This window comes from Mus pahari, chromosome 10 (assembly GCF_900095145.1).
Source record: "Mus pahari chromosome 10, PAHARI_EIJ_v1.1, whole genome shotgun sequence".
NCBI lineage: Eukaryota > Metazoa > Chordata > Mammalia > Rodentia > Muridae > Mus > Mus pahari.
The window spans coordinates 97,390,657-97,408,751 of NC_034599.1; the positions used below are offsets into that span (position 1 = coordinate 97,390,657).

The 18,095-nt window shown below is 42.3% G+C and overlaps 1 protein-coding gene across 4 annotated transcripts in view; it reads right to left on the reverse strand.

The window, feature by feature from the left end:
• Positions 1-18,095, reverse strand: part of Dnajc13 (DnaJ heat shock protein family (Hsp40) member C13) — a 109,021-nt gene that overhangs the window by 12,921 nt on the left and 78,005 nt on the right. For all 4 annotated transcript variants that reach the window (XR_003844659.1, XM_021207616.1, XM_021207615.1 and 1 more), the window contains 13 exons: positions 17,087-17,206; positions 16,168-16,347; positions 14,932-15,099; positions 13,413-13,526; positions 12,834-12,950; positions 11,775-11,952; positions 9,291-9,382; positions 7,543-7,642; positions 4,289-4,363; positions 3,912-4,024; positions 2,694-2,863; positions 2,535-2,577; positions 1,730-1,903 (listed from right to left, as the gene is read on the reverse strand). Coding sequence is in view for 3 of the 4 variants with exons in the window: in XM_021207616.1 (XP_021063275.1) it covers positions 1,730-1,903; positions 2,535-2,577; positions 2,694-2,863; positions 3,912-4,024; positions 4,289-4,363; positions 7,543-7,642; positions 9,291-9,382; positions 11,775-11,952; positions 12,834-12,950; positions 13,413-13,526; positions 14,932-15,099; positions 16,168-16,347; positions 17,087-17,206 (1,644 nt within the window). In the remaining variant the exon portion in view is untranslated. The remainder of the gene's footprint in view (positions 1-1,729; positions 1,904-2,534; positions 2,578-2,693; positions 2,864-3,911; positions 4,025-4,288; positions 4,364-7,542; positions 7,643-9,290; positions 9,383-11,774; positions 11,953-12,833; positions 12,951-13,412; positions 13,527-14,931; positions 15,100-16,167; positions 16,348-17,086; positions 17,207-18,095) is intronic.

An 18,095-nucleotide genomic window follows, 5' to 3' on the forward strand; every position in this document is an offset into this window, starting at 1 on the left:
CCTGGCTTACACAGACACTACTCCCTGGCTTACACAGACACTACTCCCTGGCTTACACAGACACTACTGCCTGGCTTACACAGACGCTACTCCCTGGCTTACACAGACACTACTCCCTGGCTTACACAGACACTACTCCCTGGCTTACACAGACACTACTCCCTGGCTTGGGGGCATCGGGAAACTTAAGGGCTTCGATTGTAGGGCTGAGACTTTCTGTTTTCAGAATAGAGACGTTTGACCTACGTTTAATACATCCAGCTACCATTATAGTCGATCTTCTGACTGTAGATCATGGCTTTCAAAGACATACACCTCATAGTCTTACACACACACACACACATACACACACAGATCAAATGCTTCAGAAAGGAACCCAGAAATCAGAATATGACCTACAAAGAGAGGTGACACATGAGAATAGTCTTATGTGTGTTCCCTATTTTAGCTTCTGGGGATCTCCCCTCTCCCCTCTGTTCTTAGAGACTGGGGACTAAGAACAGGTCTTCCGAATACTAAGTGTTTTACAACTGAGCCACATACTTCGTGCTGAGGGCTTTATGCTACAAGAAACCATACGACAGCAAACCCTCAGCACCAGAGAAACACAGCCGTGGAGAGGAACACTGGCACGTATTCGGCACGCTAATCTTAATTTTGAGCTGATTTGTGTGCATGAGCATTTTGCCTGCATTTATGCTTGTATATCACATGTATCATGTGTGCAGTTCCTGCAGAGGCCAGAGAGGAATGAGATCACCAGGCCCTCTGTAAGAGAAGCAAGGGCTCTTAACTGCAGAGCAATCTCTTAGCTCCACTTACAATTTTATTTTCTTTTTTTCACTAAGCTAACAACAGTTACAATTTCCAAGGATTTAAATGTGGCAGACATTTAGACAGTTAGTCCATGCACATTAACTTATTACAACCTCAGCCTTATGGGTAAGTAAAACTGCACACAGCAATTGAGGCAGATTCAACAAACCACAGAGCTAATCCTGGTAGACTGGGGTGGTCCAGAACCATCTAACTTAATAGCCTGGGCTCTTAATTTAGCCTGCTCTATGCGGACTATTTCAGCAATGGTTGGTCTCTGTACTTTTCAATCTAAACATCTGGTTAGCAAGTGTATGACTACTATCAGGAGTAGCAACTTGAACACCAAGCCCAAGACCATGACATTACTTCTGTTTTCCTAGCTGCCTCTGGTGACGAGGACAGGCACAGCACACTCGCCCAGATACTGTTACAGCTCTGTTGACAGTTTCTATGCGAGGGTTATATCTGCCAGGGAAAAGCCTTTCACCGTTTCAGAGAAAAACTTAACATTTAATGTTTCTCTTCAGCTATGCATGGGTAGAGAAACCTTTAGAGTGTTGACAATTTTGAGAAATAGCATTTTCTCAATATGTGCAGCAGCTCTTTGTTCCATAAACTACTACTTTACTGAAGGGTTTCATCACTGAGCTGACATTTTCTCTCTCTCTCCCTCAACACGTGCATGTGGATTCAAACACAGCTGCTCTCATGAGTTTTGCTTTCTTTGCTGCAGTACTAGACACCACGCTCAGAGCATGCGTATGCTAGGTAAACGTTCCACCACGACAGACCCCTGGCCCTGGAGCTGTGATCCGAGGGAGAGGCAGCTGGTGCTCCCTGGTCAGTGAGGATGAGGTCGTGAGGGAAATGTAACTAGCATATTTAGCAACTATTTGTTGATGAAACTTACATGTGGATTGTTCTTCTCTAGGAGCTCAGTTAATTTTTCTAACAGTGCAATAAGAAACTCTCTGGGTTTCCTCAGCACCCAAGCTGGCTGTGCAATAAAGATCCTTAAGAAAACTCCTCCAACAGCAAGCTCTCCTTCTGCTTCTCCAAACACCACAGCAAAGTCTTCAGGCAACTTTAAAGAGAGGAGAAAGAATCACTAGTAGGCCATCTTAAATTACCACTTGTCGGTAAAATGAGAAATATAACACCATTAATGAAATCTTCATACAATAAACTAGTATAAAAATAGCAGTTAGTATTGTGTTCTAGACACTATAATAAAATTATAGTAATTAAGAGATTTCCTTTTTTTCTTTTCTTTTTTTTTTTTTTTTAAATTTTATTAGATATTTTCTTTATTTACATTTCAAATGCTATCCCGAGAAAGTCCCCTATCCTCCCCCCCCTTGCTCACCTACCCACCCACTCCCACTTCTTGGCCCTGGTGTTCCCCTGTACTGGGGCATATAAAGTTTGCAAGACCAAGGGGCCTTTGTTCCCAATGATGGCCGACTAGGCCATCTTCTGCAAAGGAGACTTCCTTTTAATGTAGCTTATAATGGTGCCCTTTAGCCATTTAGTTCAAATGTTAAGTATTACCACTTTGACATGTGTTTGAAGCCTGGCTTTCCAATAGGCATACCAATGTGTCTTAAGAACAAGGAACTAATAGCTACAAGCTGACAAACCGACTCAACAGGAATTAAAAACAACAACAAAAAAACCCAACAACAACAAAAGTATAAAATAAAAATGTAGTTTACCTTCCAGTTCACATCAGGGTTGTCCCGTTGATTTTTAAAGTGCCTTGGGAAAGAGAGTAGGAAAACCCCACTTTAGTAAAGCAACATTCAGAAGCAGTGCTGCAGGGACAGGCAGAGCAGAAGCACGTCCCCACCCCCTGGGGACCCATCTGTGCTTACTCCAGCATCATCTCTCTCACAGTTGTGGAAACCTTATCTCTGGAGCTGTCATTCCAGATCAGCTCTGGATTTTCATGAGTTCCCTCAAATATATGCACAGCAGCTTCAGGGTTGTCTCTCATGGCATCCATGAACACACTGGGCAGAAATTTCATTAGTGTAATTCGCACCTAGGGGAGGAAGTTCAGAGTTTTAAGGGCTAGAGGAAACATCTCAATATCTGACTTATTCCAAGTTTTCTAAGACAGGGTAACAGTGCAACCTATGCCACAGGTTAGATCTGTAAGAGCGAAAGACCTAGAGAGGGAGGAAAGATAAATCTTGATCAATGCCAAGTAACCATAACAAGATGAGCTGCCATACTTATTCATCCAGTTACTTCTCTGCTCCCTGCAATTAAGAAACCTGAAAACACTCCAGCCGGGCATGGTACCTTACGCCTGTCATTCAAGCACACACGAGGCTGAGGTCAGAGGATTGATTGACAGGAGTTCAAGGCAGGTTGGGCTACGTAGGGAGTCCTAGGACAGACTGAGCAACTGTTATAAAACAGAAGACTATCGATGGACTAACTGACCAGCCAACCACTGATCAATATATACAGGCAAAAGAAATTCAGAAGCCCTTGTGTGAAGTTTACAGAATACTCTCTCTGTACAGGCTCATGTATGTGCAATACAACCATCAGTTTAGCAGTTGAATGAATGGCTCATCAGTTCATCTGTAAGCAGTGGTTTGAAGTTATAGAGCCTTTCTGGTGCAGAAAATTTAATTTGACTCCTAATCTGCTGTACACACTTGACTGAAGACTTATACACAACAGACTGTACCCTAGTCCTCTTCAGCTGCCCAGGACAGGACAGTGGCTTGGCCTACACACCATCTGTTTTGGAGATCTCCTCCCCAGCTCCTCCATGCTGGGGTTATAGGTACACAGGGCCTGCACGTCTTTGTATCAAGGTGCTGGGAATTCAAGTTCAGATCTTTTGCTTGCACAGCAGGCAATCTTACCCACTCAGGCCAATCCTTCTCTTGGAGAATGTAGTAAGCAGCTATCTCCTAGCTCTTTACATTCTCGAGCCTTCTGAGGTTTAGCTTCCCTAACAGAGCAGCAAGCTCAGCTTCCACAGAAAAGCATTTCCTGTCCTTGTCATCCCAGACAGACATGAAATCAATGTCATGAAATAATTACCAGGGTAACTGATATTTGGTGCTTACCTTTGGACCTATTAGTTTATCTGCTGTCATTTTGGCAAAAAGTTCAGCTGTCTGGGATCGAACCTGAGGGTGTGTTGAATTGCAGAACATATCCAATAAATAAATCAAAGCTCCTATGAAAGAAAGAAAAAAAGATCAATGCTCAAATGCAGAGTGACTTTCTCATCAGCACAGCCTCTATTCACTTTCCATATAATTTCAACTCATTACTCCTTATACTCTGTCTTTCGATAAGGTCTCATTGTTTTGCCCAGTTTGACCCAAAGTCCTCAGCCCGTGTAGCTGGAACTGTTGAGTTTTTTACACCTTCATGCAGTCTACTTCTCCAGACCGCAGAGCACACTGATCTGGACGGATGAGAAAGCGGTGTACATTACCTTTGGCCATGGCTTCTTTGATTATCTTTGTATTTGATGCCAAAGCATAGAGAGTCTCCAGAACAAGCTGACGGCCTGCAGAGCAAAAGACACATCAAGGGATGCATCAACTGTCAGCTTATACTTACAGAGCACCCAGGAGTGCAGGCTCAGCCTGAGTCACTGTGCCCCATTATTACACTTCACCCTCACATTAACCAGCAAGGCAAGTGCGCTACAGCTGGGTTGTGAGGAAACTGAGGCCCAGTCTGCCCAGCCCAGGGTCTCCTAGTGAGGTGGTGCTCCAGCTGGTTTCCTACCTGTGTCTGCTTCCCTCTCAGGTCCACACTCATGACCACTATGCTACACTGTCTTCCAACCTCTGTTCCCTGCACGGCCCCAATCACTACTTCCTAACATCCAGAGGACACCCTCTTAAGACACCTAAGATTTCTACCTGTTGTTACCATCTTAGGAGAAAGAAACACCTGCAACTTAAAGCCGCACTTCTGGACACAGCCTGCTGATGCACCACTGATGCACTGATGCTCATAGTCAAGTGGGAATGACAGGCAAGAGGCAAAGGAATGAAGCGTTCACTACGAGGAGAAGCTGACAAGCCCTGGCTGAGATTCAGACAAGAACAACACTCCTTGGAGAGTGACAACAGGCCAAAATATCAAAATATCAGATTCAACTTGTAAGAATTAAGTATAGGCTAAGCTACATAAATGAAGCAGTAATAAATGTATATTTTGCCTTTTTAGAAATTATTTATGTGTATTAACATTTTGCCCACACAGATGTCTGTGTACCACATGTGTGCCTGGTGCTCAGAGGTGAGAAGAGGGTGCCGGATGCCCTGGAACTGGAGTGATGAGTTGTGAGCTGCCATGTGGGTGCTGGGAAGGGAACCCAGGTCCTCTGGAAGAGCAACCAGCGTTCTAAAATGTTGAGCTATCTCTCCAGCTCTTGCGTTTTGAAACTGTGGTATTTTACTTTACCTACCAGCTTGGTTTTGTATTAAGTCTTAAAAAGTTTGAAAAAGAAAAGAACAAAACTACCTAAACTTGTAGGTATGGCAATAATAATAATAATAATAATAATCTGCAAATGATTTTTTTTAAAGGTTGCTGTTTTGTTGTTCTTTTTTTTTAAATAAAAAAATTGTTTTTACTTAGAAGCATTCAGAATGTCAACAAAACAGCCACTTTTTTTTTTTTTTTTGCAATTATAGAGTGGTATTCAGTTACTAGAACAATTATCTTCATATAAGCTGCATCAGAGACAACTGAAGAAAAAAAAAAGACCCCAAAAATAAAACCAAAAGAAAAAAAAAAAAACCCCAAAAACAAGAAAGCAAAAGCCAAACTACTGTCCCCATACATAACTCACTTGGGCTGTGCACCAACAAGAACCTACTTTAAATTTCCATGCTAATTTACAACCCCCAGACTGTACCAGGCAAGGTTAGTGGCTATTGAAAAATACCACCAGGACAGGGCTATCTAAAGACATATTTGGTAGTGTGTTAACTATACAAAAAAAAGGACACTGTACTGTTTAAAAACAAATCTTACACAGCCTTACATTTCAATCTTTTTCCTTAAAAGGAGTGAGTTGCGTATAGGGGGTTAAATGCCTTATAGACAAGAAAAAAACAAACAAAAAAAAAACCCAAAAAACTCCACTAGAACCAACTTATTCATCATCTTCTTCATCTTCCTCTTTATCATCTTCTTCTTCCTTCTTTTTCTTGCTCTTTTCAGCCTTAATCACCCCCTTTTTCGCTGCATCAGGTTTTCCTTTAGCTCTGTAGACATTAATATCCTTCTTGTACTTCTCCTTCTGCTTGGCAGCCTTCTTCTCATAGGGCTGCTTGTCATCTGCTGCAGTGTTGTTCCACATCTCTCCTAGTTTCTTTGCAACATCACCAATGGATAAGCCAGGATGCTCGCCTTTGATTTTGGGGCGGAACTCAGAACAGAGCAAGAAGAAGGCCGAAGGAGGGCTCTTGGATACACTGGGGTCCTTGAACTTCTTTTTGGTCTCCTCTTTGGGCAGGGGGATGGATGTAGGTTTTCATTTCTCTTTCATAACAAGCCTTGTCAGCCTTTGCCATATCTTCAAATTTCCCTTTTTCTTTAGCAGACATGGTCTTCCACCTCTCTGAGTACTTCTTGGAGAACTCTGAGAAGTTGACAGAAGCATCCGGGTGCTTCTTGTGCCCCTCCCGGCAGGTTTGCACAAAGAATGCATATGAGGACATTGTGCCTCTTGGCTTCTTAGGATCTCCTTAGCCCATGTTTAGTTGATTTTCCTCTGTGAGGCACAGAGTTGCCCAGTGCCCGTCCAGCTCTCGCTTGCTGGTTTTTTGTTTTGTTTTGTTTTTGTTTTTTGAGACACGATTTCACAGTGTAACTCTGGCTAGCTTAGAACTCAAGAGATCCACTTACTTCTGCCTCCTGAGTATAACCATTTTAAAACTATACCAAGTCTGCTATTTTTTTCAAAAGAAACAGTATTTAAGAAAAATACAACTCCATTCCATTAACTGACTATGAAGAAACAACAAACAAGAAGATCCCTGAAGGCCCAACTCTCAGACTGAAGGGAGGTAGAATTAAGGTCCACATACCAGCCACAAGTTAGCAAAGTTGACTGGTAATCTATAACAGTATTTGTTTTGTGACTAGAGCCGTACTACAATGGCTGAAGCGTCACTGCCCTCCCACAAGGCCACCTTAAGGCTACAACAAGCACAATGACCAGCTACTAAGTGGACAACTGTACTGCTTACAGGGAGCCTCCATCTGTACAAGCTGTCCTCAGGAAACCAAGCTGCCGTATTCTACAATCTCCTTGCTCTCTCTATGGGTACTGATAAGGGGCATCGGATTAAGGGCGAAGTAATCACTGCCTTATGCTTACCTTCTAGTACCCAAAATCTCACCCTTGAAATACAGCACGGAGTGCTGGCACAGGCTAAGTTAGTCACTCCTAGACGCTGCTCAACAAACTGATGCCCCAGGTCATTTTCCTGATGTTTTAGACTTCTTTCACTCCCTAGATTCTACTTTTATATGGGAAACAGCGTAATTTCATTCACTTACACAAAACATAAATAGAAAGGCAAATCTTGTATGGTGAACACTATTTCAAACACTCCAAAACTCAACATGGATGCCATGTGTCTGGCTTTGTATCGACTGTGAGCTGCGGTCCCCATGAGCTGTCATGTTGTGGTTTCCAAAACCATCTGCACATTTACTTACTCGACGGCAGCGAGTGTAGAAGAGCCAACAAGTTGGACAAAACCATGGATTCTGCAATGTTATTGACACAGTCTTGGTTGGATGTCACTATATTCACAACCTGAAAATTAATTAACATGACATTAAATAATTGTGATCCTAAATTATAAAAGTGACAAACAAGTTTGGACGACAAAACAATTTTTCCAAAGAGTTTAATTTCAAAAGATTGGCTATTAATGTGATCATCTAAGAAACCTTCTGTCTGACATTGACACCCCCCCCCCCCCACACACACACACTATGAACTGTGGTCAAAGATGGGGAGCAGTTAGGGAGGACTGGTCTTCACTATGACTCTCTTGCTTTAGGAGGAAGTATCCTTTGTAGCTAATACAACAAGCTGCTCTAACCTCCATTATAAATAAACTGATGTATTTTTCTTTCTCTAGCCACTGTTGTATAAAACTAAAGACTGATGCCACTTGAACCACTTTTAGCATTTCAGAACACTACTCTAGGCCTAATAATGTTTGCTTAAAAGGTTACAAGATGTAGCAGAGGGCTGCCTTGTCTGGCTTCAGTGGGAGAGGGTGAGCCTAATCCTGTAGAGACCCGATGCCCCAGGAATGGGGAATGGGGGGGGGCACTCTCTCAGAGGTGAAGGGGATGGGAATGGGGTGAAGAACTCTGGGAGGGAGAACTGGAAGGGGGTGGCAACATTTGGGGTGTAAATAATAAATAACAGATTAAAAAAAAAGTTACAAGATGGCTGGGTGGCAGTGGCACATGCCTTTAATCCCAATACTGAGGAGACAGGGGTAGGTGGAGATTCTTCAGAGTAAGTTCCAGGACAGACAGGGCAGCATAATAAACCCTGCCTTGAATCCCCCCCCCCCAAAAAAAAACTCTGAAGGATATAAATGTTGTCAACATAAAGAAAATGCTTGTTAACGCTTTCTGACATGCTTAACAACTGTTCTGTTAAGAATGGGATGAGCTAAGAAAGGTAATTAGGATATATTATACAATGTTGTTTGCTTGTTCTTAAATCTACTTCTGAACCCACTCTTTCAGGATTGAAAGTGGTGTTTTCAGTAATAAACCATGTGTTACAATGACAGGGCCATCTTAGATGACCTCAAGACCTTACTCTGAGCTGCCAGGACAAACACTACCATGATCAGGGGCTTCCTGATCCTGTCAACAGCTGCAACCTAAACAGCATCCTACGGGATTGACGGTTTCATTCTTTTTACCTCTCAGGGCTTGTGACACCCTAACTCTCCACTGAGGGGTCTGCAAGCCTTGCTGACAGGAACTTCTGTGCTAGGTGTACAAGAGAGTAGGTTAAGAGGAGAGAGGTCAGGGTCAATCCTCAGGAGGTGTCCTGGTCATAGTGCATCCTTCTGTGGGCACCAAGACAGAGAACTGCCTTCTCCTCTTGATCTGTTGCTACTAAACTTTAGAGTAAAATAAGCTCGTCCCTAACACACCACACTCAACACTCTACAAGATACCACGGCCTTGACACATGCCAATGACTATAGATAGAACCACCCTGAATGACAGTGTCCAGCATTTGCTCTTTAAGGTTATATTCATAGTTACAATAATTCAATTTTAAAAATACATGATTTTGGCCTAATAGCCAAAGTGAATATAACAGCCAGGTTTTCATTAACTTCAGATAATGATTAATCAAGTCTCAAACCACTGACAGTAAGTGGTAGGAAATACAACATTCCTTAGCACAAAACACTTCGTACCTCTAACGCCAGCTGCTGCACCTGACCAGCTCCATGGACTCGGAGAAGAGAAAATATTAACTTAAAGTGCCCGATGCATTCACTTTCAGAACCTAGGGAATAAGAAGAAGCAGTTGTTTTACTTACAAGAGGTACAATTGCAGGCCTTTGGCAAACAAAGCCATTGGCTGTGAATTGTGTCTCTGAAACTCTGAGGGGCACCTGGAAGTTGTCCAGGGTGTTAAGCCATAAATAGCAGAACATTAGAGTTTCTTGGGTTTGCTTCCATGCCTACCTCCAGACCCAAACTAAAAACAAGAAAAATTTCAAATAATCAGCCCAGATACAACACTCAAATGTTAAAGAGAATAAGGCAGTTTTACCCGTTCCTTCTATTAGTGGTCCCCACCTACAGCCAACAGGCTGCATGAGCCTCAGGACACACAAATGCAGCCCCACACCACGTACATGGAGCCAAAGTACCACGGAGCTCGTTGGTGGTGGTGAATTTTGGGGAGTGGAGTAACAATGATGACATGTCACTTATTTTCTCCCTTGCACTTTGATGATGATAATGATCTGCAATGTTCTGACTGGGCACAGTTGTGTCTAGACCTTAGGAGTATCCTTTCCCCCAACCTAATTGAATTTTGGGAGAATGTGACATCATTTAGCCTTTAACTAATACTGGAACAGAACTCTGCCACATGAAGAGAACACAACAAACCATTTGATATGCACACACCAAGGGCTTCTCCTGAGAGGACACTGATGTTTCCACTCTGACCCACTTCAGTCCCAGCCCCACACACCTGCGGGCACTCTTGTCAGTTAAGCAAGCCTGCTGCCTGCCACCACTCGCCTATGAAAACAGTGCCATCTTTTGAGGTCCTAGATGCCTTTATCCACAACAAGTCTGAAAACATTCAATAAGCTGCTTTTATTCAGTTTCAAACCACATGTCAATATGGCAGAACAGTCAGCAGTCACTGGGGTTCAGGAGAGTGCACACATCCTAACACCAGATCATCACAGCGGGACTGGAGCGTAGAGCCTGGGCTTGCTGCTTTACTAGTGCAAACCGCAAACTTCCTGTGCTGAAGTCGCACTGGGCCTCAGAACACCAGTAGTGTTTTACAATGTCAACCACAAACAATACAGAATGATCTCTCTCTGGGCTTTAAAAGTCTTTAATTACATCTTTTTTTTTTTTTTTTTTAAATGATTTATTTATTGTTATACACTGTAGCTGACTTCAGACACACCAGAAGAGGGTATCAGAACTCATTATGGGTGGTTGTGAGCCACCATGTGGTTGCTGGGATTTGAACTCAGGACTTTCGGAAGAGCAGTCAGTGCTCTTACCCGCTGAGCCATCTCACCAGCCCCCTTTAATTACATCTTAATGTACCTTGTGAATGAATAATTTTTTTAACATTGTTATTAGTTATATGAGTAAAACTTGGCAAATGCCAAAAAGCCAAAAATTTTTAATAGCACTTCAATATTCACTGAAGAAGGTAAATAAATACCTTGAAGAAATTTTAACTCAATTTATGTTGTGCAGGGTCTCTCTTTGCTGGCATTGGTTAGAAATGAAGGATGTAGCCGGGCGTGGTGGCGCACGCCTTTAATCCCAGCACTAGGGAGGCAGAGGCAGGCGGATTTCTGAGTCTGAGGCCAGCCTGGTCTACAGAGTGAGTTCCAGGACAGCCAGGGCTATACAGAGAAACACTGTCTCTAAAATCAAAAAAAAAAAAAAAAAAAAGAAATGAAGGATGTGTTAAGGTTGTAGCTTTAACCTGCACCAAACCCATCCAGAACCAGGTGCTTTGGTGGTTATCTGGAACCTTTTGAATGTCCTTTGAAAGACATTCAAGAGAACGCTTAAGTCTTTTTATTATTTCATTTTTTACACATCAAAAACTTCAGGCAGGGGCTGGTGAGATGGCTCAGTGGGTAAGAGCACCCGACTGCTCTTCCGAAGGTCCAGAGTTCAAATTCCAGCAACCACATGGTGGCTCACAACCATCCGTAACAAGATCTGACGCCCTCTTCTGGAGTGTCTGAAGACAGCTACAGTGTACTTACATATAATAAATAAATAAATCTTTAAAAAAAAAAAATTCAGGCAATTTTTTTAAAAAAAAATATGAGTATCCATATGCAAATAGTACTGTGTTGCGGAGCAAAGAAGCAACATTTAGATCATCTAATAAATAAATCCAAGCATGTGAACATGATATGCCAATCTATACCAGTAATGTGAAACTTCTCACTAACAAATGATATTATTGAAGTTTATTCTTTCTTAAATACAAATTCTTCTAAACATGGTCCCCCATGTCTCTCCCTTTATCATTATAACACATGGAGCAGAAGAGCCAGTGTGATTTTCCAGTGTGATTTTTCCCTGAGTCTCCACAATAAAATTGAGCATATTTTGGAACTCTGGCTGCTCTGCTGTAATGGTGGTGTCCTGAATCAAGGGGAAAAATCACACACCTGGGTTGTATTTGATCACATTTCTCAGAGCCTCCAAAGCCATTTCCACTCTTGGTAAGCGGTCCCCGTGTTGTTCCGACTCCACTTTTGCAGCATGAGTGATGGCCATGAACGTGTGGAGGTACTGGGCCTGAGAGCCTATGTAATCCAACAGACTTGCAGCAAACTCTTTTGGAACCTAAGCCAAGCACATAAATGTGTCATTGTAAGAGCCTATGCTGAAGGTTTTTAGAGTAAAAGAAAGAACTTCAAGAAACAGAATAGATGTGATTAAACTGTAAATACAAATGAACACAACTATGCACACAGCACTCCATTAAGGAGTGGGAAAAGACAAAACCAAATAAAATTTACCTAATTTTTTGAGATTTTACACACTTTCACCAGTATCTTAGTACAAGTGATTAGGATATCTGTCCCCTTTACCAATCTAATACGAGCATATATAATGTGATTTTTTTTAACAATTATGTTACATCTTTATAATATAAAAAGTACATATATTTACAACAGAAATTCAGGGGTTAGCTCTCCAACGGCCTTTACCAACCACCTAACTTACTTTATTGGCTAGCTAGTGATCTTTACAAGCTATTCAACTACAAAATTCTCACCTTCCCCTCAAGGCACAAATAAAGAGTAGCTAAGAAACAAGTCGCTGCTTATGGGCTTTGTGAAACTCAATTATTCAACAATCCGACCCATGGTTTCAACCTTCCTAATGCTGCCACCATTTAATACAGTTCCCCATGTTGCGCAGACCCCCAACCATACAATTATTTCTTTGCTAGTTCACAACTATAATTTTGCTATTATGAATCATAATGTAAATATCTGATACACAACCCTATGAAAGGTGGTTCCACCCACAGGTTTAGAACCACTGATCTTGATAAAGAGGCTCCTCAGCTGTTAATGGTTACATACATACCAGGACAACTTCTAAAGAACTCAGCCAGTAAAGAGGTATTAATTCCAATCTGTAAAATGTGAAAGAGTCACTAGACCTCAGTAGGTATGATCAACAGCATCAGACAAAATCATAAGCCAAGCACTTACCTCTAGCTGGAAAGTTGGGACTTCATTATAGACTCTAACAAAAATCTCGCCCACAATAAGTTCTTTGGCGTGTTCACTGTAGACAAATTCTGCCCCATAAGTTTTGTCACAATCACCCTTAAAAAAATAAAACAAACAAACAAACAAAAAAACCAAAGAAAGAAAAACAAGACTGTTAGATGTCCAGTTTTTAAATCTACCCTGCTTTGTCTAATAATGTACTGAATATGTTAGGAAGGGCACCGACTCTCAGAGAGAGCAAACATGGCAGGACACATGTGCTAGTACATGGCTGGAACAGGCACAGTGACAGAGCACTTTACTTCTGCTAGATTACCAGGGCTCCTCCTGAAGTCTCAGAAAAACACTGGATGAGGCAAGAATTAGAGCTGGCAGAGAAAGTCAACTATGACATGCTCTTCTCACTCCTCCAGTGGACACCCTGCTCAGCCATGCTATAGGGTGTGTGTGTGTGTGTGTGTGTGTGCGTGCGTGGGTAATTGGTGAATAGCACACTGCTTCATCAAGACTCATTCCACCAGAATAAGTCACCTAAGAAAATATAAAACATTAACATACCTTTTTGATCATATTTTCTTGTTGTGACTCAAGAAACTCAAGCAGTTCTGCCCTTGTAGAGTTGTTCCACATCAAATACGGGCTTTCTGTGTTGCTGTTAAGCATCTTCAGGGTCTAGGGAAACAGGATTACTGTTAAGTAAGGGCCCTGAGGGAACAGACCTTCATCAGTATCCCTGTCAGTCTTAGCAGCTTGCTGATGCTCTCCTTCTTGTAGTTAAGAACAACCAAGGCCTCAAAAGCTGACACTGTCACAGCTCTTATGTGAGTAAATGCGAAACTGGGACTGACATCTGAGCCTTATTTCAAGCAACTCACCAGATTTAGTTCTGCTTGTGAAAATGTACTATCTTAGGTATTTAGTTAGCAGCATTTCTAAAATGGCTACACCATACCTCTTTCACACACATATACTTGAAAACAAAAATCTCTGTCTTAGGAAGCACACTCCTAAGAAAGGAAAATAAGATGCGGTGTGGTGGGGTGGCAGCCTGAACTGCCTGCCTCTGCCCTGACTCAGGCTACAGCTGAGGGGCTCTGCTGGTAGATGGGGCTTCCCTTAGGTTCTCTTCAACTCTAAGGATAAACCCATATTCCACATCTCAAGTGACTGAATAATAAAAAGTATTTCCAGTCCTCATTTCCAAAGCTCTAGGCCAGGAAGAAAGTAGAGTTATGTGTGGTGGTTTGAATGAGAATGGCCCCTTGGGCTCATATATTGAATGTCTGGTTCCCAGCTACCGGAACTGTTTGGGAAGGATTATAGCCTACTTGAGGAAAAGAAATGATTAGAAAAATCCTCACTCAGAGATCTGGCAGTTTAAAATAAATATCTCAGTAAATATAGATATAAATTCCAGAAAGACTTGATTTTGAAATAAGACATTTTAAGACTGCAGACAGTAATCATGAACTTGCTGGTTTTTCTGAGGAGGACATTTGCAGTCAGCAAAAAGCATCAAACTGGAAAACAAAAGATCCAGGGAGAATACTGCTCGCTCTTCCTTATGGGAACTGCATCCCCAAACAGACCACCACAAGCATATACAACAAAACAAGTGAGGGCTTAAACTCTCTCTACACGTACTTGGAATTTTAGAAGCTAGAGGACTTTTTTCTCACAAAAGTATCAGACAACAAAAATATAGAAGAAAAAAAAAAAAAAAGAAAGAAAGAAAAAAAGAATAAAGAAAAACCAGTGCTCTGTTTTTTCTTTTTGTAATGGGGCCTGGTGCCCTCTTTTGGTGTGTCTGAAGAGAGCAATGGTAGTGTACTCATGCATAAAATAAATAATCTTTTAAAAAAGAGAGAAACAGGAAGCTAATTCTCCATCCCAGAGGTGAGACTTTAAGGTGTGTTGTCACTGCCCTAAACCCTCAATACACTCGTCTTCTCAGCCGAGAGAATGAGCATGTGAACGTTCAATCTTCAGGTTTCTTAGAGCAATAGGGATTGTCCTGGTCCTTTATTACTTATAGGGCTTTCACTAGTCACAAACCCAGGCTAGCGCTAGTCCATACCTCAGTAGCACTAGCTACAGAGAGCTTTCGAGCAATGTAGGGTGTCAGCATGCCAGCTAAACTCTTCCTTACAGTTGGATTTTCTGGGGTTGCTTGGTCTTCGGGCAAATACCCACCAAGGCGACTCAGAGCATGGACACTGAGTTTGGCAAGATTGTTGGCTACTTCCTGTTACAAAAAAAAAAAAAAAAGACATTGAAGTATGTAAGTATGTCTCCTTACATTGGTGCCATAACAGAAACATTTTAATGATCAAACCGGAAACAGCTAGCACAGGAGTATCAGATTAGCATCACAGAACTGGTGCATTTGAGTTTTATTTTGTTTTCAAATAGGGAAACCCCTCAGCACCAACATGTTCATCTGTACCCAATGCAGTGTCTTACAGAATCATCTGAAAGCAGGAAGAAGAGGAAGAGATAGTGTTACGGTATGTGTATATACTCAGCCCAAGGAGTGGCACTATTAGAAGGTATGGCCTTGTTGGAGTAGGTGTGTCACTGTGGGTGTGGGCTTTAAGACCTCCATCCTAGCTGCTTGGAAGTCAGTACTCTGCTAGCAGCCTTCAGATGAAGATGCAGAACTCTCAGCTCCTCCAGTACCACACCTGCCTGGATGCTGCCATGCTCCTGCCTTGATGATAATGGACTGAACCTCTGAAGCTGTGCACAGCAGTAAAACCCTAACTAAGACAGATAGTAAGGTAGGCCTGACTGTTAGATTCACATGATGGAAATATGAACTATGAACAACTACAAATATAAACAAAGCAATAAAAAAAAAAGATAAAAAAACCCCAAAACAACTACAAAAATCAGACAAGTACAAAGGTGTTGTGGAGAGCTAGTCTCAACATCTTGATATAGTATTATATCTCCCCATTATATAAAGTACATAAACAATTCTGAAATCATAAAATTGACTTGAGTAACTGAGAAAATACTATATCATCTCTGTTCCTTAGATTCCCTTGCCTTAATTAACTCCCTCAAGCACAGTCTTGGTTCAGAGCAAAAGTGCTGGGTATGATATGCATAGCTGTGAGCCCTGCACTGGAGAGCTGGAGGCAGGAAGGAGGACAGTCTGGGCTGTGCAGTGACTCTGAGGTCACCGTGGACTGTACTTGCCAGCATCAGGAGCCGTCAACAGCCAGCTTCAAACAGAGCATCTCTGAATGGCTCAAGCTTTGCTTCCCTATGACTTCCTAAAGTCTACACGGGTTTGAGCTAGAGTTACCTGCTGGTTTGTTTCTTCATTTTTCTGAATGCCACTTTCTTCCAATGTATAGTCATAGTTAAACAGATAAACAAGCAGATACCACAAAATTCCAGCCTGAAATAGATGTGTCTGTAGCCAGAAATCCACAGCGAAAGAGCTGACACATTCTACTGCGAGGGCGGCCACCCGTGGGATACACTGCAAGAAGAAGAAACAACTGACTTGCGGGGTGAAAACACTGCCAAGGAAAACGAGCTAGCGGGCACAGCCCAGCTAGCTATTTGTACAAAACATCGCATAGTGTTTTGCGATGTCAGACAATCCGCTTTCTTGACTTTCATCTAAATGCAATAAAGCATCAACAGCAGCACTGCTAACAATTAGGTCTGAGCTTCACATCAGCGTCCTTGTTGCTACTAAACCTGCAGGCATCAAGCAGAAGCAGCTGAGGAACTCTGATCAGGTCCCCCGGTCCCAGCTGCCTCATTCCAGGGTCTGTGCCTCCATCCCTTCTACTCAACGCAGCCGGCATCTCTCTGCCTAGTCAGCCATAGCAGCTTCAGAGCTGGCTTCTCAGCAGTTTCCTGGGGATCAGCATGGTCTCCGATCTCAGAAGCCTTCACGGTGACCGGACCACAGGTTTTACAAAGTCCTGCCCTTTTATTAGATTGTAGTCCCATCCTCTCTGTTCTTCTTTGGAAGTTAAGTCTGACTCATTTCTTCTAGCTATGTCACTCCAGTGTTATCTTTTGTGTGTCAGGATAGGAACAAACCCGATCATGTACAGCAATGTTTCTACAAGAATTCTTAGAGCTACAAGTGATTTACTTAAAAATAATCTTAGGTAAGCACATGGCTGTAACTCAAGCACTGGCTGTTTGAAAGAAAACCCTTGATGACTGTATCTGGGGGAACAGATGACAGCTATGAGCTCTACCTTGCCAAAATACAGCACCCGGCAGAGGTCCTTGATGATGCCGGGCATTTCTGTGATCTTCTCCCGGCACTCTTCAAACTGGGCAGCCACACTGTAGCATCTGCTTATGTGTCCACACACCTGCAGACAGCACAAGAGTCAGAAGCAGTCACATATGCAGTCCTTATGTAAGACTCAACAAGACACATGAGCACAGATGGGAGAGGATGCTTAATATTATATGTGATGCTCTAATATTAACCAGGACATTTTGACTAAATTAGCAGTAATCCTAAGATTTCTTATAGGTGCAGAAGTCAGCATACCACGGACGAACACATCACAGTCTGTTTTTGTGCCACCATTGAGCCAAGAATACTTTTGTTCTTTAAAAATGTTAAGTGTTATTTAAAAACCAATAAACTGCAAAGGATTATATACCAGAGAATGAAAACCTAATACCTTATATGCTTACTCAACTTTATTCTAAGAGTTCATTAGATTCTTAGTTAAGGTGTTTTTGTGTATTTATTAACAGGGTACGATACTGTAAATTCTTCTCACATAAGCCACTTTAACATAGCAGCTGCGACTTAAAGCTAGTCTCAACTGATTTATACTTTTAGCCTAGAGAAATGAAGGGCCACACAGAAAGCTACGCTCTGTAATTTAGTGAATTCATAATGGGTTTTTTTTTTTAACCAATCAAGCTCTTTCAACCCCCACAAGCAATAGCCAGCTAGTATACTTGGGAGGACAGACCAGGGTGGGGTGGGGTACGGACACTGGAGAGGTACAGAGGGGAGTGAGCCGAGAATGACGAGTGTGTGAAGCTGCTGACTGCTGAAGGGAGCCTGAGGGTCCAGGAAGGTGACTGCAGCAAGGACAGTTGCGGTTCCTACTGCAAACCTGCCTGAATCACACCGGAAGCCCACCTAGGGTGAGAAACTCAGTAGGGCAGGAGTGGCCTGTGTTTTAAGAACCCCCAGCTAAGCCAGGCGGGGTGGCGCACGCCTTTAATCCCAGCACT